The sequence below is a fragment of the Lineus longissimus genome, chromosome 8 (genome assembly GCF_910592395.1).
Source record: "Lineus longissimus chromosome 8, tnLinLong1.2, whole genome shotgun sequence".
Lineage (NCBI taxonomy): Eukaryota > Metazoa > Nemertea > Pilidiophora > Heteronemertea > Lineidae > Lineus > Lineus longissimus.
The window spans coordinates 10,874,571-10,892,665 of record NC_088315.1 but is presented as its reverse complement, the minus strand read 5'-3'; the positions used below and the strand labels follow the sequence as shown (position 1 = coordinate 10,892,665).

The 18,095-nt window shown below is 42.5% G+C and overlaps 1 protein-coding gene and 1 long non-coding RNA gene across 2 annotated transcripts in view; both read left to right on the top strand.

Annotated features, from left to right (window-relative positions):
* The window catches only part of LOC135492809 (uncharacterized), an 81,260-nt gene that overhangs the window by 1,974 nt on the left and 61,191 nt on the right, over positions 1-18,095 (top strand). The gene's annotated exons all lie outside the window — the stretch shown is intronic.
* On the top strand, positions 134-5,250 carry LOC135492435 (uncharacterized). The gene is made up of 3 exons (XM_064778924.1): positions 134-182; positions 852-1,369; positions 3,425-5,250. The coding sequence occupies exons 2-3, from the start codon at positions 1,199-1,201 to the stop codon at positions 4,640-4,642; spliced, it is 1,389 nt and encodes a 462-aa protein (XP_064634994.1). The 5' UTR covers positions 134-182; positions 852-1,198; the 3' UTR covers positions 4,643-5,250.

The window sequence follows — 18,095 nt, the reverse complement described above, 5'->3', positions numbered from 1 at the left end:
TCCAAATTCAACAATTGCCAACACCTATACATGCTTCCCGAAAGTGGTGGCTTGCATTGCACCATAAGCGTCTTCTATTGTCGAGCGTAGTATAAATTGAGCTCCCTGGCCAAGGAGAGACCACTTCGTATTTCGCTTTCGTCGCACTCGGACCGGGCTTTATTCCTTTGGTATTCTTCGGTGTAAGTAGAATTTCTGCCGCTTTTGTGCTCTCGATTTCCTTTGTCCGTATTTCGGCTACGCCTACTGTGTAGTCTCCGCTTTGTGGCCTACGTGCTCTGGCCTCTACTATGCTTCTGTGCTTTCGGATCTTGCTTCTCTTGGATTTGGTGTTCGTCTTTTCCAGTATTTCTCGTTTATGTCTATGTTTTATATGTTCTGTTTGTCTCTGCTTAAATTGTTGGTCCGTGGGTATCAACAAGCCCGTAGGGGTGCAATGTGTAAAGCTTAAATTGTTGGTCCGTGGGTATCAACAAGCCCGTAGGGGTGCAATGTGTAAAGCTTAAATTGTTGGTCCGTGGGTACCAGCAAGCCCGTAGGGGTGCAATGTGTAAGCTTGAGTTGTTGGTCCGTTGGTATCAACGGGCCTGTTGGGGTACGCTGTGTAAAGCTCAAATTGTAGTTCCGTAGGTATCGGCAGGCCGGTGGGGGTGCAGTGTGGCTTGCATAGTTGTTGCCCATGGGGGTGCCATGTATGGAAGTATAGTTCGTGGATGCTCTATCGGCGCGTGGGGTATAAACGTGTCAAAGTTTGTGTCAAGCCATATGCGGCTCCAGTATAGCAGAGTGCGGTTGTTGAGTGCTCAAATATCAGGGGTTTGTTTTGTAATGTATTATTTCTTGTGTTGCAGATGGTTCAGCCGACTACCCTAAAGAAAAAGCATTCCCTGGTGGGGAAAAGTTTGCTGCCGCTGTTCGCACGGTTCAATGGTAGCCCTGATGAGCCCAGAGAGTTGGCTAGGATGGACAAGCTCCAAATAATTATCAATGTTATTTTTGTAACTCACCAGATCATTTTTATCGTGATTGCGATAAAATGAAAGAGGCATCGAAGATGGCAAAAACGAAGTAGGTCCCCTCCCGGAGCATTCTGCTCTAGTGGAGATTTACATCTTCACGTGGGTGGGGGGCCGGGCTTCGCGTCCGTCGGATTTGTCTGCTGCGACTTTTAAAGCTACTGCTCTCTTTGTTTTAGGGTATGGACATTTTGGGTTACGAAATCCAGGATTGGGAATTCCAGATTCCGTTTGATCCGCAGAGAGCAGTAGCATCCAAGCATCTGTCGCCGCAGTGGACAACTCTGGATGGGCGTGAACCTCGGCTTTCCACCCACCAATGCCCGGATTTTGAAAGCGTTATAAATGACGGTGTATGTTTTGATTTGAACGAGCTGCCACTACGAAACCCTGATCATTTTGTAGCAGGTCAAGTTCATCAAAATTTAGATCAATGGCGGGAAGTCATTGGCCATGTTTCTGATACTTGTCCTGTTTCTAGCCAAGTATTATCATGGCTAACAGACGGTGTTAATGTGGATGATTTTTTCAGGCCATTTAAGGGCAACTTTAAAGGTGAATCGTTTGACTCGGATACCCCGCCTTCTCGATACTACCCGAATTCCAACAGTTGTCAGCAGTTTGGGGAGTTTATAGCCTCGGAGCTTCAGCAGCGTGTTAAAACGGGGGCAATGGAATTAGTTGGTCGGGTGGGCGAGTGTCAATTACCATCCATCATCATGCCGCTTACTGTCGAGCCTACAAAACCACGGCTTTGCATAGACAACCGATACTTAAATTTATGGATTAAGGATTCTCCGTTTCAATTGGAAACGCTTAAACATGTTTATAGGCTAGTTGATGAAAATGCGAGAATGGTCTCAACGGATGAGAAATCCGGGTATGATCATGTTCTCCTGTCCCCTTCCAGTTCATCTTACTTTGGCGTACAGTTTGGGGGTTGGGTTTTCCGCTGTAGATCTTTGCCGTTCGGGTGGAAGTCTTCCGCTTATATCTATCAAATGGTTGGGATGGTTGCAACAACGTATTTGCGCACATTTGGCATTCGCAATGCTCAGTATCTCGATGATAGATTAGCCGTAGAGGCAGTGTTCTCTACTTCTAGCGTAAAGCATCTTCCAATAGAGGTAATTACTTATGCTTTGTTGCAGCTATTAACGAGATTGGGTTACACATTTGCAATTCACAAGTGTAAGCTCGACTTTGGGACGTATCTCAAATATTTGGGGTTTATGGTTGATTCAGCTAGATTAGCTTATATTCTCCCGGACTATAAGAAAGTTAGCTTTGGGGCTTTGCGTGATTATATCCTGTCGTGCCAGCAGATCAATATCAAAACGTTGCAAAGATTTTCAGGCAAATGTGTGTCAATGTTGTTGGCAGTTCCAGCAGCTGCTCTCTACACTAGAGAAGTAAATGCGGCAATATCAATGGGCCTAAAAAATAGTAGGGATGTTCAAGTTTCTGGCAAGTTACGCGCTGAAATAGAACATTGGAGATTTTTAGATTCGTGGGGTGGTTGTTTGAAGTGGCGTCGGGAGTCACATAAGCAGATTGTTCTCGCAACAGATGCATCGCTTTTCAAATACGGGGCGGTGGTCACAGAGGGTGAGCATGCGGGTTTGAGCTTTTCTGATTTCTGGGACAAGGATGATAAGCGGCCAATAATTTTAAAAGAAGCTGATGCTTTGTTAAAATCGTTGCAATCCATGCAGCCTGATTTGGTTGGCAAAAGAGTGGATATCTTGACGGATAATAAGCCGCTCATCTTTGCATGGAAAAACCAAGGTTCAAAATCTTCTCCTTTGAATGATTTGTTGAAGCTCATATTTCAATTCGTCTTTCAAAATAGTATAGATTTGAGGCTTTTCTATGTGCCATCTAAGCTCAACCCTGCAGATGCTCCATCTAGATCACTAAGTTCCGATGACATTACGCTCGCAGACGAGGTTTGGACCATTGTCCAAAAGGCATTTGGCCCGCACTCTGTTGATCTCATGGCGCTGGATTCCAACGCCATGTTGGATAATAATCGGTTGTCTCTGCGACATTTTACTCCTTCACCTTCGCCATTTTCATCTGGCATCAATGTTTTTGCTCAGAATGTGGCAAAGGAGGGCAACCCGTACGTTTTTCCACCAGATAATCTTGTTATTATCTCTTTTGTCGTTCTTAGCTCAGCAAACAGTGTCTGCTTTGACTATGATTGTTTTGTTAACGCCGGAGGCTTCCATTGCTTTGCCAATCCTCCGTGCATACTCTATCTCTAAGATATGCTTGGGTCAAAAAGGTCAAAAAAGAGTTATTAAGATTCCTTCAAAGCTGGGATATAAGCTTGATGGTGATGGTTTAAAATACCCTTTAATTGCCTATAGGCTTTCTTTTAAAAAGGGTAATTAATTTTTCAGATGGCGAGTCGGCGGCGTCTTTTGTCGGGCATCGATTTGCAGGGCATAAACAATCGTTTGGATATCTTGGATGAGCGACACTTGAACTCCGAAATGGTTAAAAGGAAAACGAGTGAGCAGCTTAGTTTGGAGCATTTTTTCTCATTGTTGCCTTTTCATGTCAATATTCAGTCTTGTACTCCTCAACATCTAAGGCGGTATTTGGTTTGGAGGGATGTGGATGGCAAAACAAAAGTTCATGATGTAAAGTGTCTGTTTTTGGGAGACAAATCGTTATCAACATGTCTTTGCCCGACAAGATTAGCCCATGGTACTCTTATAACCATTGTTCAAAGATTATCAAAAATATTTGAGGAAGAAGGCAGGGGGAAGGAATGGTGTACGAAATCGGAAACCGGAAATCCCGCAAAATCAAATGTCATAAAGCTGTACTTGAAGAAAATTTCGGAAGAGCAGGCTAAGGCCCAGATAGTTCCAAAACAGGCCAAGCCGTTATTTCTCTCTAAATTGGAGAAAATCTCTTCTTACATAGATAACCAGTTGTCTAGGCCAGATATCACTTTGCGTCAGCGTTTCGTTTTGTTTCGAGACCAGGCGTTCTTTAAGTTACAATTTTTTGCGGGTGACAGGGTTTCCGATTTATCGGGCGCTCCTAGTCAATCGGTTAGATATCTTGCTGATAACACTGGCATGGCTGTTTCGCACACATATACGAAAGTCATAAGAGGAGATGGGAGGTGTAACACCTTTGTTATCAAGAGATGTGATAACGCGGCTCTATGCCCCGTAAGCGCACTGGAGCGCTACTCAGCTTGGGCCAAAAGCGCTGGGGTAGATCTTTCGCTAGGTTACCTCTTTAGGCTAGTAAGTGACTCGGGTAAGGTATTAGATCAATGTGTCTCATATGCAGTGATGTATTCCCGCTTGTTGGAGTATTTGACGACGCTCAATATCTACGAGGGGGAGACACCTCATAGTCTCAGGTCGGGTTGTGCCATAACGTTGAAGTTGTCCGGGGCGGCTGACTCCAATTCCCAGACTATGAGGCATGTTGGTTGGTTCAAAGAATCTTCATGCAGTTATTACAGTCGTGAGGATTCTTTGAAAGAGCCGGCGCAGTTGGCTCAGAGGTTAGCTTCGTCACCAGCTTTGTCGGGAAAGATTGAATCTGATTACCAACGCTATGCAACATTTAACACTTTGAATCATGCAATCTAGGTGTCGTTTTGTTAATGTATTGGTCTTGGTTCTGATAATCCATTTCTGTCGAGTGTGTCCATAATTGTATCACTTTTAAGGTAGCGTTTGTAATTGATAAACTCTTGTCAAATGGGTTGAAGGTTTATATTTTCTGTAATTAAAGCGGATATTATAAAAGTTTCTTCTTCAGTCTATGTAAGTTGTCGTTCCTGCCATCCCATGATACCATGAGCTTTGCCTGTGGACATCCATTTGCTGTTCATGGTTTTGGGTGTTGTGGGGTGATGGGTGATGGGGTGATGGGGTATTGGGGGAAAAAGCTGGAATGGTGATATGGAATGTTTTCGGGAATCCATATCAGGTTGATATTCAGGTTTTCCTCCCAATACTTTCAGCGAGATAATGGAAGACGCTTAGGATGTGTTCACACCATAAGCGTCTTCTATTGTCGAGCGTAGTATAAATTGAGCTCCCGGGCCAAGGAGAGACCACTTCGTATTTCGCTTTCTAGGATCTCTGGGCAGAAGCTTTTGCCCCGTATTCTACGGGGATTGAGCGTATGGCCGTTGGGTGCCATGTTGGTCGCCTCGGCCCCAATTTTATTAGCTTACGTTGTCTTTTGGAACTTTGGGCTGTGGGGATCGGAGGATCCTTTTGCCCACCCCACCCCCCCCCCTTTGCGGTCTTTTATTTTCTCGCCCCTGAGTATCAGGTGATATTCAGGTTTTCCTCCCAATACTTTCAGCGAGATAATGGAAGACGCTTAGGATGTGTTCAGAACTAACTTTTTCCCCCTTGTCGGTCATTAAAGGCATTCAAGTGTGTTGGTCAACCATGACTACCTCCTTTGTCCCTCCACCATAAGGCCTAGTTTCCCCTTATGACATCACTATTTCGGACACTCAGCGCCCCATTTCTGGAAAGGTGTATTGAACTTGCTATTAGTTGCCAAATTACCCTTACCATACTCAATAATTTGGTACTTAGGAATTTATCAGTCTCACTGCCATGCGGGGCTGCAAGGCAATTTACCCACTTTGCACCGGCATCTCTGAATGATTTATCTACCTTGGGAGGGAGTTGAACCCTCATACATGGCAGTGAGACTGGTGAACGATTTTAATATATATAGTGGTTGTTTTTAATCACCAACCGCAGAAAAGTATGTTTAATCTTCAGAAAATTATTTCTAGATTTACGAAGACAATCTAATACATCTGTGTCAAATGTTCAATTAAGGAAACATCTAGGTAAGCAGAATGATGATTGATGCCGAGTTGGACAATTTAGGTCTCTTTTCTTACAGTCTATACAGTTTTGGCATGAGGGTTGGGATATACTTAAGTCAAGTATATCATCAAGTTGACCTCCTGTATTTACGATATTCTGCAGTATTTCTTCAGATGTCAACTCCAGGAAAAGGGTGGGTCGGACAAAGTCTGTTATCGCCAATTGTGAATGACTCCAAAACCATATTGAGGGCAAGGATGTGACTCAGAATTTTACCTGCAACAAACATTTCAAACTTTAGGCTGTAGGCCAATTAGCTATCTATTTCTTTAAAGGAGGACTATACACAGTAAGGGCACTGGTTCATGTTAGGTTCAGCACTAAATATATTCCTTGTGAAAGTGTTACTTGTTTCAATGTACTTTCAGATGTGACATAGAACCCTATTGGTGACATTGCGTAAATTCATCTTGTCTACCTAGCTCCATAGCCGCTGCATAAAGAGTCCCCTTCCGGCCTTTAACCACAGGCCACTGAATTAAGTGTCACACAGCAGTATTAAGGCGTCAAAACATTGTAAAAGGTTTGTTATCGAGGAGCTCCATTACTGATCTCCTGGGGGTTTCAGTCTTGGGTACTAACTCCGGGATCAAACCGGGAAGAACCTCCACACGAGAATTAGATGTTATACGTACACTTTAATTATCCAAGAGCGAACTTAAGATGGAACTGCCGCTGCTAAGGGAGAGGCAGTTTTTTACCCAGGACCCAACCAACCAGGAGACAGGGAATGAACCGCAATGCGCCACCGCGCCACCGCATCACGAATACGTCACTGCGCCACTGCACCACGAATACGCCACCAATCAGGAGGCCAGCAGCGTACTGCAATGCACCGAGTCAATGCGCAAAATACGCCACCAATCATAAGGCCAGCAGTGTACCGCAATGCGCCGGGCAATGCCGCAGTCAGTTCAAATCCTCTCACCTGTACCTATTTGGGTCCTGTATAGAGCCTACCTGTCCGTTAACAGGAATAATGCAAGGTGAATACATTGAAATACAATACGATCACCATCCCCCCTTTCGAAAAAGGGCGACACCCGTCGCCGAGCAATTGCAATTTAAGTTTCAATCTGATATTCTTATTTACCATGAGCCGTTATCAAAAGAAACATTAAAAGTAAGCTATATGCAATAGAGCCAAACCGTTGGAACGTTTCTATGCTGTACCCCCATACAATGCTATATATTGGTTATAACTTCAAAGGTTGACTGAAATAAACTATGCTATTCTTTGACACAAACTTCACCGAAGAACGAGTCATGATGTTTCTACAAAATCGAGCGTTCACGAAACGATGAGAGAAACACGGCACTGAAAAGTGGGTGCAATCACAGAAACGTAACATTGTATACCTTGGCCCTGTTCGACACAATACCAGACTAAAAGATTTTAAGATAAACATACAAGCATACAAACATCTTCAACCTGGTAATTAAATGTATATATATCCGTTAACTGCGACAGTGATTAATTAGTGATAGCATTAACAGCATTTTCTAGACGAAGAAATGCGTCTTATGATGAATGGCTTACTTTCGTTGACATGAACAACAAACCAAAGAGCACGAACCCTTGTTAATTACTTGTATTCTGGACTGAAAGAATTTAGCCTGATATCGAATACCGAAAACGCCTGAGCAGAACGTCTTTCAGAGTGGAGAAAACTAGTTCGTATTTTGCGTTACTTTTCCAAGTTTATTAATTTTTACAGTCGAAACAGAATAAATCGCCCATGCAAAAGTAACATGGTCGATCTGCTTTCGAGCAGCAAATTGAAAGGGTATCCGATTTCAAAATTCATTTGTTCGGATTGGTTGGAGTAAAGCAGAATATGTATTAAAATTCTCGGCACTCAATCCGTCGTTGAATGCTTTTTTAAGGAAAATATAACAATCCAAAATGATGAAAAAATTATCGGGAAGATAATTCAAACATCATCAGTAAACAACAATAACGACGAACAGACGGGCTATACGCTGACCACAACTCGCAAACTTAGCTGTCACGTGATCCTTGATAGGAGCATCGTCTACTTGTACAGAGTATAGTCCGCCTGATGTGGTTCAAAAACAAACATTCATTAACAAAAAAATACCCACATATGTCAGAACAATACAATATTAATGTGAAGGCCATTTAAGTTATGTTAGGTATGTGTGGTCTTCCCTACTTCTAAAAAGGGTGGTTATTTCCAAGATGGTGGGTAGGGCCAAAGTGGTTTTCCCTATCTCTTTGTAATCTACTGATATCACAAACATCTTTGGCCAAAGTGGCCCAGTTCGTAAGTTTTGTGTTCTGTGGAGTCATGGTCAGGCTCTAGGTCGTTAAACATTCTGTAAGTAATATTGTTTTCTATGTATTTTATGCCCTTTTGTTTACCCTGTATTTTCTCATGTGCTTTACATGCATTCATGTACTGTGTCATGTGTGTGTGTGGGGGGGGGGGGGGGGTGTATTGAAGTAGTTCTTCCTATTTATGTTACAAGACCTTTGTTTTACAAGACCTTTGTTTTACACCTGCTCTAGTCCGTTTAAATCATGTTTGGGTTGTATGTGGGTCACGTGATTATGCAATCTTTGGGAGCCTGTTGTGTTAATTTGAGTACTCCAGTATTGGTTCTTTCAATTATAATGGTAATTACGTGGTGTGTATTCAACTTTGGCACTGGGCCAGGGGACAGTTATTGAGGTCATCGTTGTTGTTGTCATTGCTTGAATGTGTTTCTTCCTTTGTTTACTTTCTGTATCGTCACTTTTCTACTTTTTTCAGTAAACCGTATCAATAGAACCTGGACTTGTTGTTCATTCTTTGGTGCGCGTTTGAGGCAGACCCCATGGCTCCCACAATTAATGTTTTCCAATCTGAACATTAATATCTTCCTTAACTTTAATTACTGCACGTTTCATTATGACAAAATGGCGGACGTAGTGAAAAGATTTAATCTGTCTGGGAAGGTACGTTCACCGAGTAGGTCACGACATATTTGAATAAGACCACGTTCGTAGTAACTTTCCTGCCTAATGTATTTGACGAAGAACAACCATCTGCCTCAGCCCAAATGTTTCTTACCGAAGGTTTTATAATGTGAAGTGGTATTAACCAAAAAAAATATTTAATTAATTTCGTGATGAAAACTTCAACTTAAAAAATGCTGAAAAATATGCTACCTTGGTAAAAGCGATGTGAGCTGAAGACTGGCCAATAATTAAGCAATGATTCTGGCTTATTTAGAAACAAGTACTGTTGGCAAATTGCCCTTTGCAATAAACATACACTTTAATGGACGTTTGCACAGGTTGTTCCATCTGATTTAATACTAGTGGCAAAAACAAGTTACCGGTAATTTACCGCTAGGTGTGGTAAAATATTAGACCGAAACATCAGATGTAGATACTTCCGGTTGTATCGGCGGTGCTAAAACAACACAGACATTGTCGTAATTTAAGTACAGCCTGTATTGTGGCTGGTCAGATGCTGTTAAGAACTGAAGCTTCGACCGGAACAATGTAAGAAGGTAAATTTTTGCCAAAAGGTATCGTTGGAAATGAATTTCAGGTGGATATTGTATATCAATACGTACCATTCCGAAGCTTCGTTTGAAGGTAACAAGTGTACGATACAAATGAGCCACTGCAATAGCCCAATCTGTGCAAGGAACCTGACCCAGACTGAGAAGGATCTGATCACGCCCATCGGGTGAATCAATTTCAATTAACAACTCGGCGGTCCTGCCCGCTACGAGACTAGAAATTGAACTTCGGCGAAACAAACGCCGTCCAAAAAAACGCCATCCGTCATTGATGAACTAACGTACAGCAATGTACAGAATTGCAACTAATAGCGTAAATTTCAAAATAGCTTCAATTGTCCTTTCACCCTCAATAACTTCTTGCAGTTTAGAAAAACTCAATGAAATATATCAGTGGAATTAATGACCTTAACCGGAAGTGCCGTCGCCTTTGGCACTTGAAGAGCAGTGACCAAAATACCAAGCTTGTGTACCTTGATAAGTAAGATGACATTAATCAATAAGGAAACTAAAACTCCAGCGGAGTTGACCACTGACCAATCTCGTGGACTGGTAGTTTGCAATGTATCAAATAGTTGTTCGGCTTGGGTGGCCAATGGAAATATAATGGAAAACTACTCCGCTGTTGATTCGTAGAATCGTCTTTTTGGGCGAGTCGGCACGTACATGTTCAATTGTCACTAAGATAACTGCTACTGCTATAAGTAGCAAGCGATATTGCAAGAACGCCATGATTAGTTTCCACAACTTGTGTAGTAGTTATATGAGGGAGAATCGTTTATGTCAAGAAAATAACTGTCCTTCAAAATCTACTTCCTATTCTCGTAAAATCATTTAATTAAACGTAGTGCATCTGGTGACGTCATTCATTCGTTTTACAAACAAACGTTAGAGATGCAGGTGTAGCAATGACTACTTGTGTTGTCGGCACTAACACCATGCATTATTTTTCCGTTTATAAACAACGGTTGGAACTAAGCCAAGTACTGTAAGGTGTGCCTTTTGCCGTGGCTAATACTTCTAGGCGGCATAGGCATGATATATCACTCAGATTTGGAGATAAAGTTTACAATGTCTACAATGTCTACGGAAACACTCAAGAAGTAACCTATTCGGTCCGTTTGCGTAACTTCCGCTGTTGATCATATGTCTTGATTAAATTCTTATTCAAAATGTTCTCGATTGGTTCCCATGTAGTTTGTGAGAAACCGACCCAACGAATTTTGAACCATCGTTTTCTTTTGACCATTTTATGGCCTTCGATCTTATCTACATAATAAATGTCATCGGGTTGATCTGGAGCCTGAGGCTGGGATCCAGGGCCTATGGCCTCCTGAACTTTGCGTTGTCGCCGTGTCTGTGTAATCTTCTTCTCTCCTCGTGGTGCTAACGGCACTTGTACGTCTCGTTCAAAGGCGTCATTTGGAAATTCCTCTGGTTGCAACACGACAGGTTCCTTGCCTTCAGCCGGGGAAGTAGAACAGGTGGGTCCTTTGGTCGTCTATCGGGATCGTAAACTCGCCTGAGACGATTGGCATGAACAAACTGCGTTACTGGTTTGTTATCCTCCGTGCGTATTTTGAAGTTAACATTTCCCCGCTTGCTGATGACTCGATATGGTCCATTCCATTTTTGCGTTAGTTTCTTCGATTGACCAACCTTCAAAACTGGATGATAGAGCCATACACGATCTCCGACTTCGATGTCAATTTCCTTAGCGGATTTATTGTATTGGTGACGCATCTTTTGCTTACTGTCCTCCAGGTTCTTCTTCACAGTTTCATGAATGAGATCAAGTTTTGCGACCAGATTACCATAGTAATCCTCGTAGGTGGTAAATGTCTCCTTCAATGGATTTAAGGCTCTATGGATGGGGACCTGGGCCTGTCGGCCGTACACGATATCGTATGGGCAGAATCTCGATGAAACCATGCCAACTGACGTTCGAAGGGCAAACAAGGCCGATGGCACAAATAGATCCCACGATGTTTGTGACTTGTCCAAGACCATCTTGGAGAGGATCTGTCCCAGACTTTTGTGATGTCTCTCGAGTTTGCCATTACAAGCGGGATGGTAAGCCGTCGTGAATAAGGACCGAGCTCCGAGCATACGTACAGTTTCTTTGAACAGTTGTGACAGAAATTGCGTACCTCTATCGGATAAAATTGTAGAAAATGCTCCGAAACGACAGAAGATTTCGTCCACTAAGATAGTAGCTGCTGTCTTTGCAGTCATATCTTTAATCGGAAATGCTTCCATCCAGGACGAGAAATTATCAATAAAAGTGACCAAATAGTTATTTCCGCGTGGCGTGGTAGGTAATGGACCAACAAAGTCAATACTCCAAGCAGACATTATCGGAGAAATTGGTAATGGATTTAAAGGTGCCCGAGTGACAGGTTTGTTTGTTTGACGGATTTGGCAGTCTACACATGATTTGACATATTCTTTAACGTCAACGTATTGATTATCCCAATAGAACCGTTCTTTTATCTTTAAATATGTACGTTCAATTGCTTGGTGCCCACCGAAACCTGTTTCATGTAGTTCGTGTAAGATTTCTGCACGCAGGTGGCTAGAAATAACTAGGCATACAAACATGTCTTTATGAGCTTTCCGATTCAATGTTGTAAGGTGCACTAGACATCCATCATCTTTCAGAACAAATTGCTCAATTCGCAACAATAAACGGCAAGCTGCTGATTTTTCTTCAGGTAGCACTTTGGTCTCAAGATAAATAGTGATTTCGTTTAGCGCAGGGTCTTTACGTTGCTCTTTAGAAAGGTTTAAATTTTCAAAATTAATGGTATTTAGTGTGTTGTGATACAGTCGTCTGGAAAGGCCGTCTGCATCACCACATTTTGCACCGCTTTTGTGTTGAATAGTATACTGATAACTTTGCAAAATCAAACTCCACCTAGCCAATCTTCCTGTAAGAACACCATCGCTTTGTTGTTTGAAAAGCCATTGTAAACAAGAATGGTCACTTTGGATGATAAACGGCTTGCCGAAAAGAAAGAAGTTGAAATGCTGGATGCCACATACTATTGCGAGACATTCTCGTTCGGAAGCCGAATATGACCGTTGTGCTGAATCAAATGCTTTGCCATCATAGCCAATCACAACCTCCTGCCCTCTGTCATTAATCTGTACTAGCGAATAACCCATACTGAAATTTGATGCGTCTGTATGCAGGTAGAATGGCTTTGCAAAATCTGGATACGCTAAGACAGGAGCAGTTGTTAATGCAAGTTTAAGCTTTTCAAATGCAACCTCACACTCAGGTGACCAATGGAAACGCACATTTTTCTTGGTAAGCTGATTCAACGGGAGTGCCATGGCAGCAAAGTTTTTGATCATTTTACAAAAATAATTTGCTAGGCCCAAAAATGCACGGACTTGCGTCAAATTTTGTGGTCTTGGATATTCACTCACAGCCTTAATTTTGTTGTCATCTACCCGAATCCCATCAGAGTTCAAAACATGGCCAAGAAAGTTCAGTTGATCTCTCGCAAATTTACATTTTCTGGGTTTTAATTTGAGATTGGCTGCTCGCAGTCGTATAAAAAGTTGTTCTAAATGTTGTTTATGCTCTGACCACGAGCTAGCGAACGAAATTATATCGTCCAGGTAAACCATGGTATTTGGAACGCCCTGAATGGTACTCTGCATGAATTGCTGAAAAATCGCATGTGACGCAGAGACACCCATCGGCAACCTGCAGAACTGCCAGAGCTTACCTGGATGGCTCGTCACAAAAGCGAGTTTTTCACGGGACTTTTTTGACAATTACAATTGAAAAAATCCAGAGTTCAAGTCCATAGTAGAAAAGATAGAGGCATAAGCTTGGCCGCACATGGTCAATGTTTCATTTATAGATGGAATCGGGGTTGCCTGGCATTTTACAAGTTTGTTAACGGCTCTAAAATCCACGATTAATCTATGTCCAGTTCCTTTAGGGACTAGTAAGGCAGGTGAGCTCCAGCTAGACGTACTGGGTTCGATGATACCAGCTCCTTCTAATTTTTCTAATTGCTTGTCTAAAATGTCACGAAGTGCATAAGGCACCCTATAAGGGCGTTTTCGGATCGGACTATCTCTCCAGACTTCATTTCAATTTCACATTCGAAATCTTTTGCTTCGGTTAAGTCTAATATATTTTCAGCAAAAATTTCCGAATATTGGTAGACCAAAGCTTCTAATTCGTCTTTATCAGTACCAGTTAATGATGATTTTTCAACCAAGTCTTTTAATTGTGACAACAATGGTGTATTTGGTTCATTGTCAATGCCTTCATCATCTACAGACATGAACTCTTCATCTGGTATTTTTGCGTCAAGATCAACCGTAGACAGGGTAGCAAGATGTGCCCCTTTGAATACTCGAATTGGTGCATTTGAGGGATTTAAAACTGTCATCGGACATACCCGGCGTTTAATGATACCAATGCTATGGGCTCCAAACAGCCCATGTTTCTGAAATAATTTGTTATGTGGATCTAAAAAACCTGCTTGTCCTTCAGCCTTATTTCTACCAGCTGTAAATACTCGAATGATAGCTTCTGATCTAGGTGGTATAATGACAGTATTTTGACACAGTAATCGTACTCTTGCCACAAATTTAGCATCAGTGTTTATCGGTATGATAATGTCATCCATTTGCAAGGTGCTATTTTTCAAATTTAGAATAATGTCATTTGCAGTCAAAAAGTCCATTCCCAAAATTAAAGGTTGAGTGATACCTTTCAGAAATTCTACCTGTTGGATGATGTTTTTATCTAATAAGGAGATCTGCAATTTTACCGATCCCCAAGGGGTAATTTTTCCCCCATTGGCACAGGTAATATCACATCCCAAAGTACTCTGAGATGGTTGTAAATTGCATGAACCTTGCAAATGTCTATCGACCAGATGGCTTCCCGCGTAACGTTCAGGAGTTCATAGCGGAATTTGGGTCTTTCCTTGAAAGTGTTGTCTCGGTAACGAAACATCTGCTTTTGGCAGGTGACTTCAACATCCACTTGGACAAAACTGATCATTCCCTCGTAGTATCCTTCAGCAACATGCTTGATGCGTTCGAACTTGTTCAGCATGTGGTTGAGCCGACTCATGCGAAAGGTCATATTCTTGACCAGCTGTTGTCGCATCGAGGTGCAGATGATATAATTAGTGATGTCACTGTCGATCCATCGTTATCAACCAAAGATCATTACGCTGTTCATTGTTCTCTAAAACTTGTGCGCCCACTGGCTACTCCTAAAACTGCCACCTTTAGGAAGCTGAATGTGGGAGAATGGGTTAATGTCTTTAATAGTTGTGCTGCCCATTCCAGATGGCAGCACAAGCTGGTCTTGCCTTTTTCAATACACTCGTTTTAATGCTCTTTAATACCTTTAATCATTACATAATATATATACTTATACCTATTTAAGTAAATGTTTGGTGTGGCCCAGTGCCATTCCTTGAGTTTATCACTCTACTATAACATTATTCCTTGCTTATCCTTAATTCTATGTGCTTGCAGGTATGTACATATTCGTGTTCTGTAAATTGTAAATATATTCCGTCATTCCGTCATTAAAAGCCATTCCTTGAGTTTATCACTCTACTATAACATTATTCCTTGCTTATCCTTAATTCTATGTGCTTGCAGGTGCCTGTATGCCTGCTAATTTGGCCACTGGCCGGAAATATCGGCCACATTTGGGGGCTTAGCCGTCCATTGACAACAATGATTGAAACCAACCCGGGGAGTCTACCCTACGATATCGATAATGCATGATGATTTGAAGTGACGACCTGGATCGTGTAGATACTAGTATTCGAATAGGGACCTTTCGCTACGCCGTTCCGCCGAGAAATCGTTTCTCGGTGACGGCCATGCAGAACGCGTTTCAGTGTTTCCGGGAACGGGATCGGATCGAGAAACGTTCTCGGTGTAGCGGTTCTCGGAACGGCGTAGCGAAAGGTCTCTATTAGCTGAAAATCGCGACGCGTACGGGGGGTGTTCTACCTCCAAGTCATGTGCACATTCGTTTTTTTGTTTGGTTCGCTTAACACTGAGCTGTGTTGACTACTCAGAGGGATTGACATTTTCGTTTCCTTTATTTCTTACGTTGAACTGTGACCGCGTCGGAACATTCTTTTTGGTTGACTGACACTGTGAAATTCAGTTTTGTGTGATCACTGACATTTGATTTAGTTATTCTCATTATGTTGCATGTACCTTATGGCCGGCATGTTCATTAAGTTGTACATTTTTGTTGTGAATGCATTTTAAGTTAAGTTTCATAGAGCTTCGGTTTTTTAGATGATTTTCCATGGGTTTAGATTATTTTGGTGTCATAAAGTCACCTGGTTAATTTTATAGCGCTTGGGATAGAATTGTTCATAAATAACTTGGTCGATTACTTTGCTTTCAAAAAGTTTCTTGTGACACAACGCACGTCTATAATTTGCAATTATTTAACCCTGCACTCATTTCATGACATTCATCATTCACTTCATCCCTCCACCATCGTTTACCGTCATTTTGCTGCATCACCATCAATTTTTTTCAGGCTTCATAAAAAAAAAATCCAAAATCATCATAGTCTATTTCAAATTCCCTTTGTATTACAGGTCAAAGTAAAAAAAAAAAAAAAAAAAAAAAAAAAAAATTCAACCATCCCAAATAAAGTTCATACATCATCAGAATGGAATCACCATCAATCAAATCGGAAGGAGGAGATGAAAGGAGGGCCCTGAGGGTACTTAGGGACATTCGTTTGTTATCCCCAGCTATAAAAAACAAAATTATGACTACATTAATGCAAGAAGACACTCCGTCATTACTACAAGACCTTACGTTAGAAGATGCCGAAGTTCCATTTATAGTACACCAAGGAGCGATTCCATGGAAGGTTGTGGGGTGTTTGACCGTGATGGTTCCGGTGGGTCAAGGAGAAGGGTTTCATTTGCTGATGGCCCCTCGGAATCTCATGGTCCAGTGGGCTCGGGTCGTCCTTCACATGGTCTCCCCCATCGTAAACTTTTCATTAAGCCCTATCCAACATCGCTATTGCCTCAGGACAGAGTTAGTTCACAACCTGTTCCATCAACGCTTCATCATTCTTCTTCGTCACAACATATCCTTCGTAATCCTTTGTCTTGGTCGCAGCCTGTTGGTCATCAAAATGTTCTATCTCAACCTCCCTTGACTACTAGTCACAACCAGTATTCTTCACCACGGTTTTTGTCACAACCAGCGTCCTCACAGCCTGTCGTTTCTTGCTACGAGGAGCATGCATTTGCGTCACAACCTGTGTCTTCTCTGCCTGACATAGCATACTCGATGATACATCCAGGGCATCCTGCCTCACAGCCACGGTCTTTGTCACAACCTGGCATTTCTTCGTATAGGAGAACTTCTTATCTTCCTCAGCAGTGGTCAGCTCCTGTCTTTCCTGTGTCTTCAGGGCAGACTTCAACTCTGCCCATGTCGCAACCTTGGTCGGGTTACCAGGCACAACCAGTCAATTCCCCAGGCTTGCCTTTATCTCAGCCTTGGTACAATTCTCAGCCGATTCAAGTTTCTACATATGGTAAGCCGCGTATTGCTACATTCTCCGGCTCAAAGGATGTTAAGAATTCTGTGTCTTTCAATCAGTGGCGATATGAGGTGAAATGCTTGCAAAAGGCTGAGCAGCCACGCGTTGTGCTGCAGGCCATTCGTCAATCGTTGAAGTATCCTGCATCGGATGTTCTCTTGCACATGGGTGAAGATGTCACTGTCGAGGAAATCCTCCATAAATTTGATATCATGTTTGGTAATGTCCTGCCAGCGGAGAAGCTGTTGGAGAAATTTTATGTTGCAGCCCAAGGGGTTGGCGAATCAGTCGCCTCTTGGGGTTGTCGTCTTGAGGATATATTGAATCTGCTAGGAGATGCCGTCCCTGTCACCGGCCCAGAGATGCTGCGTAGTAAATTCTGGTCTGGATTGAGGGATGAGAGGGTTCGGCTTGGTCTCCGCCATCTTTATGATTCTTTTATGCCATATCACTCCTTGTTGTTGCAGGCTCGGGTTTTGGAGCAGGAGTTCGCTGCTCCAGCTCTACCAGCGTCTTTGTCAGCTAATAGTTCTTCTCAAGTACATGTTAGTCAAGTCACTGTCGGTTCTGGTCCTGAGTCTGATGTCGTCAAGTCTCTCACTGACCAAGTTCAGCGATTGCAGGGCAAGTTGACTGCCATTGAGGCACATAAACAGAAACGACAGCAAAATGTTGTTTGTTTCAACTGTGGCGAGAAGGGTCATTTCAGTCGAATGTGCCCTAAGTCAAATGGGAAGGATTTAAAAGACAATGCTCCAGTGTCGGGGGACAGACACTGAGAAGCGAGCCTATTAGTCCCAAGGAGCACCTTAGTCGCTGTCATGCTCGTTCTGATCCTAATCGTAATCGGAGGAGGTCCCCACCTCCAGAACCTCCTAAGGTCCGACCTGTTGTGAGCTCCAAGTGTTTAGCACCCTCTTCTTTGCCTAAGGGGTTAGTTGGCAAGTCGAACGAGTCGTTCATCAAATTGGAGGGCGAGATTTTGTCATGTCTATTGGATACTGGCTCGATGGTAAGTACCATCTCTGAGCATTGTTACCAACAGCACTTCGCCTC